The sequence below is a fragment of the Eschrichtius robustus genome, chromosome 4 (assembly GCF_028021215.1).
Source record: "Eschrichtius robustus isolate mEscRob2 chromosome 4, mEscRob2.pri, whole genome shotgun sequence".
NCBI lineage: Eukaryota > Metazoa > Chordata > Mammalia > Artiodactyla > Eschrichtiidae > Eschrichtius > Eschrichtius robustus.
In genome coordinates, this window is record NC_090827.1 from 39,001,405 (window position 1) to 39,015,757 (window position 14,353).

Sequence of the window (14,353 nt, forward strand, 5' to 3'; positions counted from 1 at the left end):
ACAGCTAAAAGCCCAAAACACAATTCTGCACTGGGGTCCTTTCACTATGAAAGACATTATGCGTGCAACTGGCAAAACCAGAATCAAGATGTCGGTCACTTAATGTTATTTTCTGGATTTTGATGGCTGTATTGTGTACATGTGTCCTTGTTCATCATTCTTTGTAATGGCTCCCCCATGTTTTTCTTAAGTCTGTTATTATTTCAAAATAAAAATTTTATATAAAAATCAACGACTACAATGTAGTAGTCATATTAGTAGTCAAAGTAGTCATATCTGCCCCTTTTTTCCATTACCCCCGACATCCTTGCTCCAGAGATTCCAGTTTCCATCCTCCTGCACTGTTGCAATAACTTCTTAACAAGGCCCTTTACGCTCCAATCCACCCTACAACCACTGCCTAATTAAGGTTTTACCCAAGTGTACTTCAGCTCAGGCTGCTTGCCTGCTCCAACATTTCAGGAACTCCTCATTACCTGCCAAATTAAGTGCAAACATCTTAGTGTGACTTCCAAGTTCCACTGGCTTCTAGCTCCAACTAAGCTCTTCCAGGCCTTCTTTCCCCCAATTCCCCATATCACAGCCAGCCATACGGCTGGACCACACTCAGTGTTTCCTGCCTGTCAGGGGTTTGCCCACCTAACTCCTTCCACCAGGAAGTGCCCCCCGATCCCCAGCAAACTTTTCAAGACTAAGGATAAATACCAACTGTGATCACCCTACCTCCATCTCCTCATTTTCCAAGACTCGCCCAGATCCTTCCCTGTCGGAACACCCAAAGTCGATTTTGCCCATTACAAACCTTATTTCTTTGTGTTTTAGGTCACAATTTTTGGATATTTGTTTCGACAGCTCCTAATATATAAAGTGAGGATACATGCCAATGAAGTGGTTGGTCATCACTGATAACATTAAGTCATGGCCAGAGCTGCGAATTCAGACGGCCAGTTATTAGCTCACACTCTCTCCCCAGGGTATTAACTTTTAAGTATTCAAATTACTTTTTGTTTGTCCTCTTTTCCTTCCTGGGCTAGAGTGTTCTATGTCTTGCATAAAATATAAGCAATTTCTACCTCTTTTCTACATAGAAATTTTGGCCTTGGCCATACCACTAACAATCATAAATCCAGAGGTTTTCAGAGCATCAATTAAGTAACATGTGCTTATATAAAATTACATTTTAACTTCATCATTACCTTACTATATAAAGAACAAAATAAAACTCTTAAAAATGAAAACAAAGCCTATACTTGACAAGTTTAAAACTAGAAATCCTAAAATTTAACATGACACTATCCATTTAACACACTTATATTTCCTGGATTTTCACTAATAAATTTTGGAATGCAGTCCACAAAAATATACAACTTAATGGCTACATTTAAATGGATCCAAGAAATCAATATTTTTCTCTCAATTTGAATTTGGTAAATGAAAGGAAACGATAAATTATTTAGCAGCAGAGCTGAAATTTTATCAGTAGATGAGTTGTATGAAACTACAGCAACAGTTGAAAGCCTGGGAAAATAAGTATTATTTTGAAGAAAAAAATAAAGGACATCAGGGGAAGTGAAGTATTACTCCTAAATTACTGGTGATCAATATAACATCTTCTCTTACTCTAAACATTACAAGGATAGAAAAGGTCAGACACACCCAGAATTTCAATATTGCAAAAGGCATCAAATCCATAAATGATAAATCTCCAGGTCCTAGTTTCAGCATGTCACTGGTATGTATGAGAACTGCCTTAAGTTGAATAATTTGAGTTTATTTAACTGAAACCAGGGCTTTTATCTCCACTTTATTTTTAAAGTATGAAGTAAACAGTTCTAAATATACTAACACTTCAGACAATAAAAGGTGGACATACTGACATATAAATCAAGGATACTTGTGAGGTGAAAAGCAAAATGTATAGAAGGGCAGTACATAGTGATTTGTTTATTAAAAAGGAATAGGGGTTTTTTTTCAATAAAATGATCACCACTTTTACCAGAAATACCATAAATAATGAAGGTGAATGAATCATCAAAAGAAGCAAGTCTCCTTTTAAATATTTATAAAAATACTATTTAGAACACTAACCTGGAGAAATTCTAGGCACACTAGCAATTTCAAAATCAAAATATTATGAGACAAATAAGAAAAAGAAAGTTCCATGTTTTCATTTCCAAATGACCTAAGTAATTCTGTAATGGATTTATTATGGTAAGCACCAATAATCAGTCAATCTCTCCCCTCGAAAACCCATTATTCTTTCATGCTTTGCATTACATGAAGTTACTTATATCTCAGCGGTTTATTTACAAAGCTTACTAAGAGACATGGCAAACTTTGTAACAAACTCCTTGAATTCTGAAGCTTTTGGCTTATTATGGAAGATGGGTTTCGAAAAACTCCAGGGACCATTGAAAAATTTTGAAAACAACTGTAGGTTATCACTAAATTGTTTCCTCCTATCATGGAAAAAAAGTTCAGCATATATTAAGATAAATTCCTGATTACTTGTCTTGAAAACTACCAGAATGTGCCCTTTGAAACAGTGAACTTTATATTCGGAAGGTCTAAGTCAATGGTAGCACTGTGTTACAATGCTATCAAAGTGACTATGACCATCGCCATAAACACCCAATGTTATGTCAACAGAAAAACCCTGTTTCCAGAAGGAATAGTGTAAATTCAAAAGAACAAGAAACTCATAGTGTTAAGTGTCAAGTTTTAAGAAAGGAAAGATTTGATTAAAAGAAAAAAAAACCTGCCACTTCACCAAGCACAATGACAGGTCACCCCTACTCACCCTTACTTTTAAACGGTAAATGGTCATGACATTTTTCTATCCTGACTACCCTGGCAACTACAGAGCTGGACTTGTGAGTAAGATAAACTTGAAACCAGACTAGCAAATATGTTAAGGGATACTTCTATTTTTATTCTTAACATACACGACTCCAAGGAAACTACACAGCCGCTGCTCAGTCGCGCTGTTGGCAGACCTCGGAGAGCATCTAGGTCAACTCGTTTTCTTTCAAATGAAGAAACTGGGGCCGAGAGAAGTTGCCACTCACTCAAGGCCACAGCTTTGTGTCCAAGCGGACAGGGGAACTCCCATCTGCATGACCCAACTAGGTCCAGTGTCCACCGCAGAGTTTTACATCCAGCTTTTGTCATCATGTACTTTCCAGTGTGGCCCTCAGATAACCCACTCGCTGGAAACTGTAACAGGCGTGCCTCTGGTCACCGCTCTTGTAGAACGCCCACAGGCTGAAACAGACACACACTCCACGGCCATCACTCACTTCTATCAGCTTGACAATTTCACCTGGATAAGAATCATTTTCCTTATCTGTCTGGGGCACCCCTTCCTCAGCATAACATTCAGTAAAGCTAACACAAATAAAGTAATATCCTCTTTCTGCATTAACCTCCAAAGGGTGTCTAGGATAGAACAGACCAGCAGTTCTCAACTTCTGGGTCTCAGGATGCCTTTCCACTCTTAAAATGTATTGAGGACAAGAGCTTTTGTTTATATGCATTTCTATCTACTGATATCTACCCTATTAGAAATTAAAACGAATATTTCTTTTAAATCATTTAAAAGAAGTCATTACACATTAACATAAAAGTGCATATGTGAAAAAAATAACTATTTCCCAGAACGAAAAGCTTTAGTGAAAAGAGCAGCACTGTTTTACATTTTTGCAAGTCTATTGTCTCGCTTAATAGAAGACAGCTGGATTCTCGTATCTACTTCTGTGGTCAATGTGTGGTGATGTGCTCTGGTTCAAGTATATGAAGAAAACCTGGCTTCACACTGATACGTTGTTGGAAAAAGGAAGAGCATTTTAATGGTCATTTCAGATCATTGCAGATACGATTCTTTAACACAACACTGAAAATGGACAGTCAGTGGTTTCTTAAAGCTTAGTTGCCACATGGAATCTGAAACCCTGTCAGTGAACTTTTCACACACTATTACATTAAAACTGTTGGTCTATCTTCCATTTTGAATGGCTTTTACCAATGCACGATTTTTGAGTTTGTGGACCTCCCTGAAAAGGTCTCAGGAACCCCAAACCATACTTTGGCATCTACTAGAAAACAGTTTAGAGTTGAACCTAAAGATAAAGGATATTATGAAACTTAGAAGCAGTTACGCACTGCCTGGATCCTTTACAATCTTTAATTCATTAACCCAACATTCCCTGGAATGGGGTATCATCATTCTAAATTATGAAATAGGCAGAAAGGTTGGATTTGGTCCAAAAGACACAAAAGAAGAGGCCAATAATGAAGCTTGGATGAGATTAAATTAAATGTTATAACATGTAGACTGATATCCAGAAAAAAATCTAAGTTTACTCTGAGAATGATCAAAACAAATACATTTGGATAATATTCACCAGGAAAAGCTGTGAAGAATTAGTAATCTAAAAGAGACTTTGAATAACATTAAAGCTTTGACATTACAGTTTTTGGAAAACATATTAACTAGCACAATACCGGTATATATGTAAACAAAATGGATCCCCTCTGACTATATTAACAAGCTCATTAAGAATTCTGGAATGCTCAAGAAGAGACACCAGACAACACCCCAGGTTCCCACAAAGGCAGAGTAGGCTCAAGGTCACTGATTTATATGAATATGTAAGGCTATGGGTCCCCAGACCACCAGGAGGGGCTTCATGAGTTGAGTGTGAAAAAGACAATTAAAACAGTAGAAATAGGATACAGAACAAACAGAAGAGAATTACTGATTTTAGCTAGTATCACTCTAGTATTTCTACCAGAAATATCATTACTCAAAGCAATAGCCTTCAAAAGTAAAAGAACATAAATAGGAATGTAGTAGCAAATGTAGGGTGCCTAACCATAAAAAAAATAATTTAATCATAAGAATTTATCAGCAAATATTTCCTTACACTATGCATATTTCTTTAAAAGATTTTGTGGAATTTCACATAATGCAGTAAAGAGAACACTAAAAGAAATGGAAACTAAAGGTTATGAAAACACTTGAATTAAATGCTAAGAGCAATCAATGAACTGTATATAATACTCTACGATGCATACTGTGTACCGGATGATAGTCAAAGTGCTTCTCATAAATTAACTCAATTGTCTTGACTACCCTTGAGATGGGTACTACTGAATTCCCTTTTTACAGACGAGAAGACTAAAGTCCAGAAAGGTGAAGGGATGTGCACAGGGTCACAAAGCAGTTAAGGGGCAGGGTTGGGGATTTCAACCAGGGCAGCCATGCTCTTAACTACCAGGCTGTCCCCCTCTGAATAACCCACTACAAACATCACTTACAAAAATATCTACATCGTGTGCAAAATGTCCTTCTCTGAAAGTAAAACAAAGCACTAGCAGTGGAACACCTGCTGAGCTTGGTTCTGACGAAAACCATGCCGCCTCAGCATTTGTGTAAAGAGTTTAGAATTTAGGAGAGAGAGGCAGCATTAGGATAGGATTGACTAGTCATGCTACTGAGAACTGTAACAATGTGTAAGCTTCCTTTATGGAATGTGTGCTTCTATAAAAGCAAGAGGAGCGAGGTATGAGTCAATGACAATAAAAATAATGCACAAATGAAAGTTTTTCCTTTTGCTTTGGTAAAAAACTAAAGGAGAAAGAGTAAGGAATACACATCAACCTTACACCTTGTTAATGGGAATGGCCATTTTTCCCACCAAATAAGTTTTTAAGGAAAACAGCCACAACTTCCTAGATGCCCGTGTGAACTATATCTAGGAAATCTATTCTTTATGTGTTCAATACAGGGATCGTTGACCACAACCGTGTAATAAAAGTACTGAATCAAAGTCCAATGCAAGTATTCATTGCATAACTTAGAACCACCCTTCAGAGTCATATCTAAAACCTCTTCCTTGTTTTTTCTAAATATATACAATATGCTATCTGCATGAAGGAAAGCCAAGAGATATTTTACAGTAAGTAAAGTATGTCTTCTTGCAGATCTTAAAAGTTATAAATATACCAGTTCAAAACTGCAGTGACATACTTCACTTCCAATGAGTAAGATAGCAAGACGGGCCACTTAGTAATTTTAGATGTGCTGAGTCTTTAAAAAGCCCTCCAGAGTTAAGGAAATGATTTATTTGTACTGAAAACCACAACTTGCATACGATTAACCAATCTAGAAAAAGATGAAGAGGGTGCGGAGCTTGTGGGTAACAGATTTGGGGTTTCATTTCATTTTTCACAACCAATGAAGTGGTTAATAAAGAAAACTAAAGGGAAAAAAAAGACTATGACCACAAAAAGACCAAGTTAAAGCAATTTTAGTGAACCCGTACACAGCTAAAGAAAAAAAAAAAAATCTAGCACTAGTCTGCTAAAGTAAATATAGTAACAGGCAATAGGAAACAAACTTTTCCTAAACACCGACAACAGGCAATGCAGAGGGGGAAAAACACCTAAATACACTCCTTCAAAATCAACACAAATATTTTCTAAGAGAGCCACAGAATTTTTGGTTTCTCTATTTCAAAAAAGTAGTAACATACCAACAAGCGAAGGGGGAAGCGCGAAAGGACCACGCTGAAAACAAAAATCAAACGTGTTCAAATTTCTTAACTGTAAAGATAGTGCTAACCTTCAGCATTTTATAAAGCCATTTTCAAAACAGGAGAAAAAGGCCCACTTACCTTGATACATTTTCTGGAATGTACTCTAGGACCGGATATCCATCACTTCTTCTAGATGACAGGTCACCGTGTGATTTCCATGACTCCACTAAAGTATTGACGGGAGGAAAGGAGCTCAAGTGTTGGAAAGATTGGTCTCTAGCTGATCGTGATAAAGATATTGTACCTTGAGCACCAATCCTGTAGTGAAAGGACTGTCCACCTGAATTCACACCAACAATGGCAGATGAAGGGATGCTGGCCTCCGGGTAATAGCTCCCATCATCCGGTTCTTGTTTTATCCCCATTGGGAAGCCACTGCCTTCACAGTTACCATCGAAGCCGGGCACAGGTGGTCCTAAAATTCCTGATAGAGAATAATAGTCCTTATCATCCATAAAGGAAAAATATGAGCCATCCATGAAGGGAAAGGGGTTGACGGCTGGATTCCCTTTAAAAGAGGTGCCCGAACACGAATGCTTGGTTGATTCTTGTTTTATTGGTACTGAGAATGGGGAATCAGAATTTATTTTGCTATTTCCTCCTAGACACGAGCTGCTAAAAGCTCCATCTGGCTCCGGCTTTATGTACTGGATGATGTTAAGCTGGCCAGCCACACCATTGGAGACTGCACTCTCTGCCTCCTCAGTCTTAGGAAAGGGAAGCTCTTGAGCACCTTTCTCGTGTGTGTCCGGACTAGGAACCGCATCCCGGGCTGCGCTGGATCCAGCCGGGGTGCCCGAAGCAGTGTAGCTGAAGGCGTTGCTTCCGGGGCTACAGATAGATCCCACGGTACTAGCAGTTGGGCTGGACAGTGTGGATCTGTTATTTGTGTTGGAAGGGCTGGAAACAGAGCACCTTGAGTTGTTGATATTTGCCGGGCTGGATACACAGGATCGCAGAATGACGTTATTAGGACTGGAGACTGGAGATTTTACACTGCAGTGACTCGGGGGGCTGGAAATCGGGGATTTCATGCTACTCAACGGACTGGAGAGAGGAGAGCCCACGTTGCTGGCGTGGGCTGGGCTGTGTGACCTGGAACCCCGATTCTCCACATTAGGGGAGCACGGCAGAGGAGTGCCCTGGGCGATGGGGCTGTGCACTGTGAAACTGCCAAAGCTAGCCGAGGTGGAGGACACACAGCTGATGCCGGCAGGGCTGCAACCCGAAGATGACATGTTCAGAGGGCTGCAGAGAGAGGGGCTCTTCTCGTGACACAGGATGGGGCTCTTCACCATGGCACGCATGACCCCGCCGTTCTCGGAGCTCCCCGAGTCAGACAGGAAGGACCTCCCAGAGTCAGACATGAAGGGCCTCAAGGGCCTGCTCACACTCCCCAGCGTGGAGGGACGGTGGCCGTTTTCTTTATAAAATTTCACCATCTGTTCGACGTGTGGATAGATCTTCGCTGGACTCGCGCTTCCTTGAGGGTTCTGCTGATCATAGGCGTAGTCGGCCTCTCTGACGGAATCCATGTATAAGCCCATGGACTCGGCCACGGTTGCCGAAAGTTCCTTAGATTCCAGCTCGGTTTTAATATCAGATGGTAAAATCCCAGACCGATTATTGTCTTGCTGAAGGCAAGGGAGTAGTTCCTGTTTTTCTTTGCTGCTTCCTTGAGTACTGTTGTTTGGAATAGCACCGGAAACACAGCTTATGTTGACGACCTCCATGTAGTTATTCTCATCGGTCCGCTCTGTAGGTCCCGAGGAAGAACGCTCCGCAGCCTGAGAAGCTTGACCCCACCGTCTTTCCATATCTAGACCTTCAGGGAGACTGTGGTAGCCTTTGGTTTCCATAGCTAACAAATAAATTTGTATTAAAAAATCGAATTAGAGTTCTTGATAGCAAGATTACTCTAAAAGACATTCTGAAATTGCATGGAATGATCTATAAATACGTATTCTACTTATTATAAGCAATACTTCTAGTTATGTTAAAAGTATTACCTTCTTAGGTGCTGATACAACAGTCTTGACTATAATTTGTCTGGAAGTCAGAATATAAGAAGCAAGAAAACTATTTTGCATGTAAATAAAAGTAACGTCTTTGCTATAATACAGCCTTTAGAGTTTGCAAAGAATATTTGCCAATAAATCATCTTTGCTGTAATACAGCCTTTAGAGTTTGCAAAGAGTATTTACAAATGTTAACTTATTCAATATGCAAAGTAATCCTGGGGACTCATGAGGCAGGCAAGGAGGAAACTGAGGGCTTAGTGAAGAGGGCAACTCGCCCAAGGTCAAAGGCATAATAAGTGACAAAGTCAGGTTTAAAACTAAATCTTCTAACTCCAAAGCCTTTGGAGTCTTTCCAGCATATGGAAGCTGCTTTCCATATCTAATACGTGGCTTTATTACAGACAACGAGGAAATGCAATTAATGTTACCATTTCCCAATATAAAGTCATCAAGTGAATAATCACAGGCAAAATAACTTAAGAATTATTTTTGAAACAATAAGATTTTCTTAAAATGGATTAGTGATGAAGATAATTTAATATCAATTCTATAAAGTGAAGAGTCACATATCCTGATTAATTAAGCTGGTCCATAACAGAGAGGCTGTATGACAACTTGAGAATATCAGGACTCTAGTCTGTATTTCAATCCTGGCAAGGACTCTGACATGCAGCCTGACCTAGCGGTACTTCTGCTAAAACGACTCCCAACAGACAGCCAGTTTCAGTCTCAACAGTTAATGGAGGAAGTTCGAGATGGGCCCTGACAATTTATGTGTTCATTCATTCAACAAATATTTACCCAGTATGTGCTACATCCTGGGCCTACAAGTAGTCACTGAATCTATAGTGATAAACAAAACAGGCCCAGTCCCCATCCTCAGGGAGCCCACAGGATTGTTTTACATATACCATCTTACCCACTGGCTCTCTCTATAAATTTATTTCATAGATAGAATAATGATAATAGGCTATATTTATATAATTCTTATGCATTATATCATTCAATGCCATATTACAAGCCTTTCACATATATTAACTTATTTACCCTTATAAACAACCCTATAAGACTGGCAAAAGTATTATCCCAAATGATACAACTGGGGAAACTGAGGCAGGGGCCACACAGCAGAGCTGGAATTTGATCCAGGTGTCTACACCAAGCTATCTCAACCTTGGCCCCATTTGGGACCTGATAATTCTTTGTTGAGATCTGTCCTACGCATCATAAGATGTCCAGCAGTCTCCCTGACCCCTACCCACTAGATGCCAGTAGCATTCCTCCTCCCGCATTGTGACAGCCCAGACTGCCTCCAGACCTGACAAATGTCTCTGGGGCTGGTGGGTGCAAAATCACCGCTGGTTTGAGAACCACCACTCTAAAGAAACATATCTCAAAGAAAATTAACTCACTCTCAATAAAACTTCATTTGTGCATTTTCATGCATAAAACTCTTAAAATCTTTTAAGTATGCATTTTTCAAATCCTTTCAGGTGTATAAACATTCTCTGACCCAAATAAACGTCCTGATCTAAAAGATGCAGTTTCTGCAGTTCTGAATACAAATATTACTTTAGGCCTCTCAGTCCTCTCCCCACCAACTTTTGCCACTCACAATCTCCATCTGCCCTATGTTCCCCTCATTAAAAAGAGACTAGGACGCCTTCTTGCTCCAGAAATTATATTAATTATCGTGGAAGAATAATCTAATGACTCTACTAAATAAACTGGCATCAGATATTGCAGGGCTCGCTGACAAAATTTAATGCCCAAATTGTCCAAGTATCATAATTACCTCTTACTTTTCTGTACTCTACACTAGACTTTAAGTTCCCAGAAGGCAGAAACTTTATCAATTTTACCACTGCATCCCAAGATGACAGCATAATGCAAATTTAAAAAGTAAAACTATTATAACATAATCAATACTCAGTAACTTGTGAACATTAAAATCTCCCAACTATGCAGTGTGCTTTTACTTAAAGAACATTTTTCTATAAATTCCTAATCACGAATCAAATCACAAAACAGTGGAAAATAAGTCAAATTACGAAGTTTGAGGAGGTAATCTGGTAATTCCAGCTGAAAAAATTAGTGTGGATGAAAGCTAAGTGAAAGTTGAAAAAAGAAAAAAAAGAAAAAAATATATATAAAGTGAAATGGGACCAAAACAGCTAATACTGGCCTTTTCTACCTTACTGAAAAACCATTTAATAGTAGCCATGGGTTGAAAATACCAGTAAATATTATGTGCTGCTTCTACTTCTACCTGAGAATATTCTGTCTTCCCCATAGCAAACTTGAACAGATGTATATCTAAGGTATAGATGTTTCAGGTCCAAGTTCATTAAACACCACAAGAAACATGTCTACTCCTGTTCAAAATTGAACACCTTCTGTGTTATCATTCCCCCACCCCCAACCCTGTCCCTAAACCCACATTCTCGGTCTTGGTGAACTGTGCCACCCTCTACCCACATGCCCAGAAGTCACCCTTGCCTTGGCACCCTTACCAAAGGTCTCCACAGGGTCACCCCTCCTCACTCCCACACCTCGAGTATCGCTCCTTGCCCCCCAGGCAAGAGAACCATCTGCCTTGGGTCTGAAGGGCCATCCTCATCCAGACCCCTCTCCAAAAATTCATCCTCCAAATTGTCTTTTGGAAAGCATGATCACTCACTGCCTTTTCTGAAGTTTCACAGTGGAAATTTGCATGCTAAAACTCCAGGGAAGTTCCACGGTACAGAAATCTGTTTCCTTTTTAATCCAGAGTCCTCTAAATAATTTGGTCACTGCACTTTTTTTTTCACAGAACACCTACTAGCAGGCTGAGGGACACTTTTCATCACTCTGCCTCGAAGCAGGAGCCACGGATACATAAGGCTATGTGAAGATTTGAAGAGAATCTCTACAGGAGCTGACGGGCAAGAACCATCTTAAAGCACTCTACAAGGAAGCACCTTGTCAGCTAACATCATGCAGGTGATCATAACTTTCCAAGTCCTGTTTGGCTAGCCTTGAACTCTCTTGACAATAACATAAACCAGCCTGCATTTCACCACATTACTGACAGGGCTATCATTAGACAATTTGCAAAAGGTTTTGCTGAAATCTATTACATTAGCTTTGTTTAAGGTATTCTCATCTACCAACCGAATGCACCTCTCAACAAAGAAAATAGAGCAAAGGCTGGCAACAAACACAAAAGAATGGAGGACATCAGCATGCTTCCACTGCAAATATTTTTAAAGACTGGGTTTTTAAAAGAATATGATTATTGAAATATTTTATGCTGAATTCTCCCGATTATCTTAATTGGTCTTCTCTGTAAAACAAATGGATCAGTTAGGTAATTATTTCCTACAGTGTCCAGGAAATCCAGGTTGTCTTTTTAAAACCGGCATAAGGACCATGGCTTGAGCAGAATTTCCTGAAGTTACTAGTGAATACTCAAAATATTAGTTGATGAATATGATCCTCATAGAACTTAATATCCAGATGGTAAAGGGAATGTTTTGTTACTAAAGTATAAGATGAAACAGATACCGTTATACAAATCTAGCTTATATAAAATCAGATTTGTCTCCCTTACAAATGGAAACTATAACAGAGACTCCCTTGGGACAAAGACAAAAACCATGAAGACCCCTTAATTTTCATGCAAACGGCCTCCCTCCCCTCCAAAAAATAAAGGAATTTTCACATAAGGAAAGTAAGGAAAAGCACTGATAGTTCTCCCTTGTCATATATATGCTCTTAAATACTACTTTGCAAAGGAAAAACCTGACTTTAAAATTTTATATTTTACAGACCGTGTTAAATTGCTGTTTTCCACAAGGAAGTAGTTTTTTTCAGGAATATTAAAAAGGAATCTTGCGAATTTATATTTTATCTGAAAACACTTTCACTTTTACTACCCCCCAAACATAGTTCCCTTCAAATGCATCATTTTCTATAGTTATTTGACTATAATGACATCTTAAAGACAGAACCTTAAGAATTTCATAATTTGCACCAGTTGCATAGTTGTAAAAGTTCAGTTTGTAACTATTTTGCTGTCTTCTCCCCCTACATAACTATTACTATGTTCCTCTTTTTTTACAGATGAGGTAAATGATAGAAATCTGCCCAAGGTCACCTAAGGGAGCCGGAGAACCAGTTAGAACTGAACACATCTGATTTCTATTCACTCACCTAATTCACTGAGCCACCTGATCTTTCTAAAAGCCCCGAAGTAAACTATTTCTCCCTTAAAGGAAAAAACTCCCCTTCAGATTATTTTTAAAAACTTCTCTCCTCAAGCATTTCCATGAAAGCGTGCTATGAAGTCAGATATAAAATTAATACGTCCCAGAACTTCACAGATGGAGAACGCTGTTATCATTACTATGTAAATATGATCAATAACAGCACTTAGAGAAATGGCAATTCAAATGTTAAAGAGCAATTACTGCATTTGAAATTAAGTGGTTTCAAAACCTTGTCTGCTATCAAGTTTTCCTACTTGAAAACTTGTTATAATAAATAGTTAAAACTGTTGGTGCCATAAACCATTAAGATTTAAACCTGGTCTTTTAAAATTCATTAGGAAAAGCTGTGCACCTAAATTCAGTAGCAGGGTACTGATGCCACCAAAAGAAGCCTCATCCCTTCTTGGATGCCTTTAGAATTCCAACTGATGCCACAGAAAGCATAATCTCTTTCAGGAGTTTCGTGAATACTAAGGAACGGGAAATGCACGAATTTCCAGAGCCCCTTTCATACAGGATCTATCAGGATCTGTTATCTCCTTCAACTGCCCTTTTACCGCTACACCTCCGGCTGAGATTTGGGTGCTTCCGCAATTGATAGAGGAAAGAAATATTATTCAAACGTCCTTTAAAAACTGTACAAGGAAAACGATCCGAAATTCATCTTTGGGTAAAGGGAAGGGTGGTAGACCTCCCACTGCCAAAGCCGGTTGAAAGCTGCTCGTTAGAGGGCATTTATCCAAAGTGGCCAAACTTTCCCAAAATAGTCCTCTGGCGGTCAAAGGGGAGAAAAAGTGGAAAACCAAAACAAAACAACAAGCACACAGCACCCTACTGACTGCCTCCGGATTACGCAGCCACTTCTCCCTGCAAAGTGCACGCTCCCGCGCCGCGGCCGCACGCCGACCCGGGCAAGCGGCGCCCAGCCGCGCACCCGTACACACCTGCCTCGGCCGGGGTCCGTCTCACGGCGTCTACCTGTTGCAGCGCTTGCCAACGCCACGACACTCCTGCTGCGGAGCCCCCCTAAATCCAACCACATCCAGGCCAGCGAGTGCCGCTCTCCCTGCAGCGGGAGAGTCCGAGGCAGCAACGCTCTTGCACCCAGGTGACTGCACGCGTTTCCTCCGAGCGGCCTGAAGTTGGCTTACGTCTTCCCAGTCCAATGACACCCCGGGCGCGGAGGGGCGGAGAGGAGGGGGCAGGGGTAGGGCCAGGGCGGGCGAAGTAGGGAGGGAGAGAGCTCGAGAGGGCGGGCGAAAGCCCGGAGGGGGAGTGGGCCAGCTCCAGGGCCGGCCCTTTTAAAAGCCGGTCACATGTCCAGATAAAAAGTTCAGGTTGCTATCCCGCCTCCCTGGGCCCTTCCCATTGGCCCGGAGGGAAGCAAGTCTCCACGCTGCACGGGTCAGGCGGGCTCCTCATTGGACAATTCCGGCTGTCAGTCACCAGGAGGGCGACATGACTGATACAAAGTTGCTGCGAC

The 14,353-nt window shown here is 40.3% G+C and overlaps 1 protein-coding gene across 2 annotated transcripts in view; it reads right to left on the minus strand.

The window, feature by feature from the left end:
- NR3C2 (nuclear receptor subfamily 3 group C member 2) overlaps window positions 1-14,146 on the minus strand; it is a 367,420-nt gene extending 353,274 nt beyond the window's left edge. The window contains exons 1-2 of one of the 2 annotated variants that reach the window (XM_068542596.1): window positions 13,815-14,146; window positions 6,678-8,460 (exon numbers count right to left, since the gene is read on the minus strand). In XM_068542596.1, the coding sequence (XP_068398697.1) occupies window positions 6,678-8,458 (1,781 nt within the window). In that variant the 5' untranslated portion in view covers window positions 8,459-8,460; window positions 13,815-14,146. The remainder of the gene's footprint in view (window positions 1-6,677; window positions 8,461-13,814) is intronic. The other variant, XM_068542597.1, reaches the window with a different exon arrangement.
- Window positions 14,147-14,353: the final 207 nt, after the last annotated feature.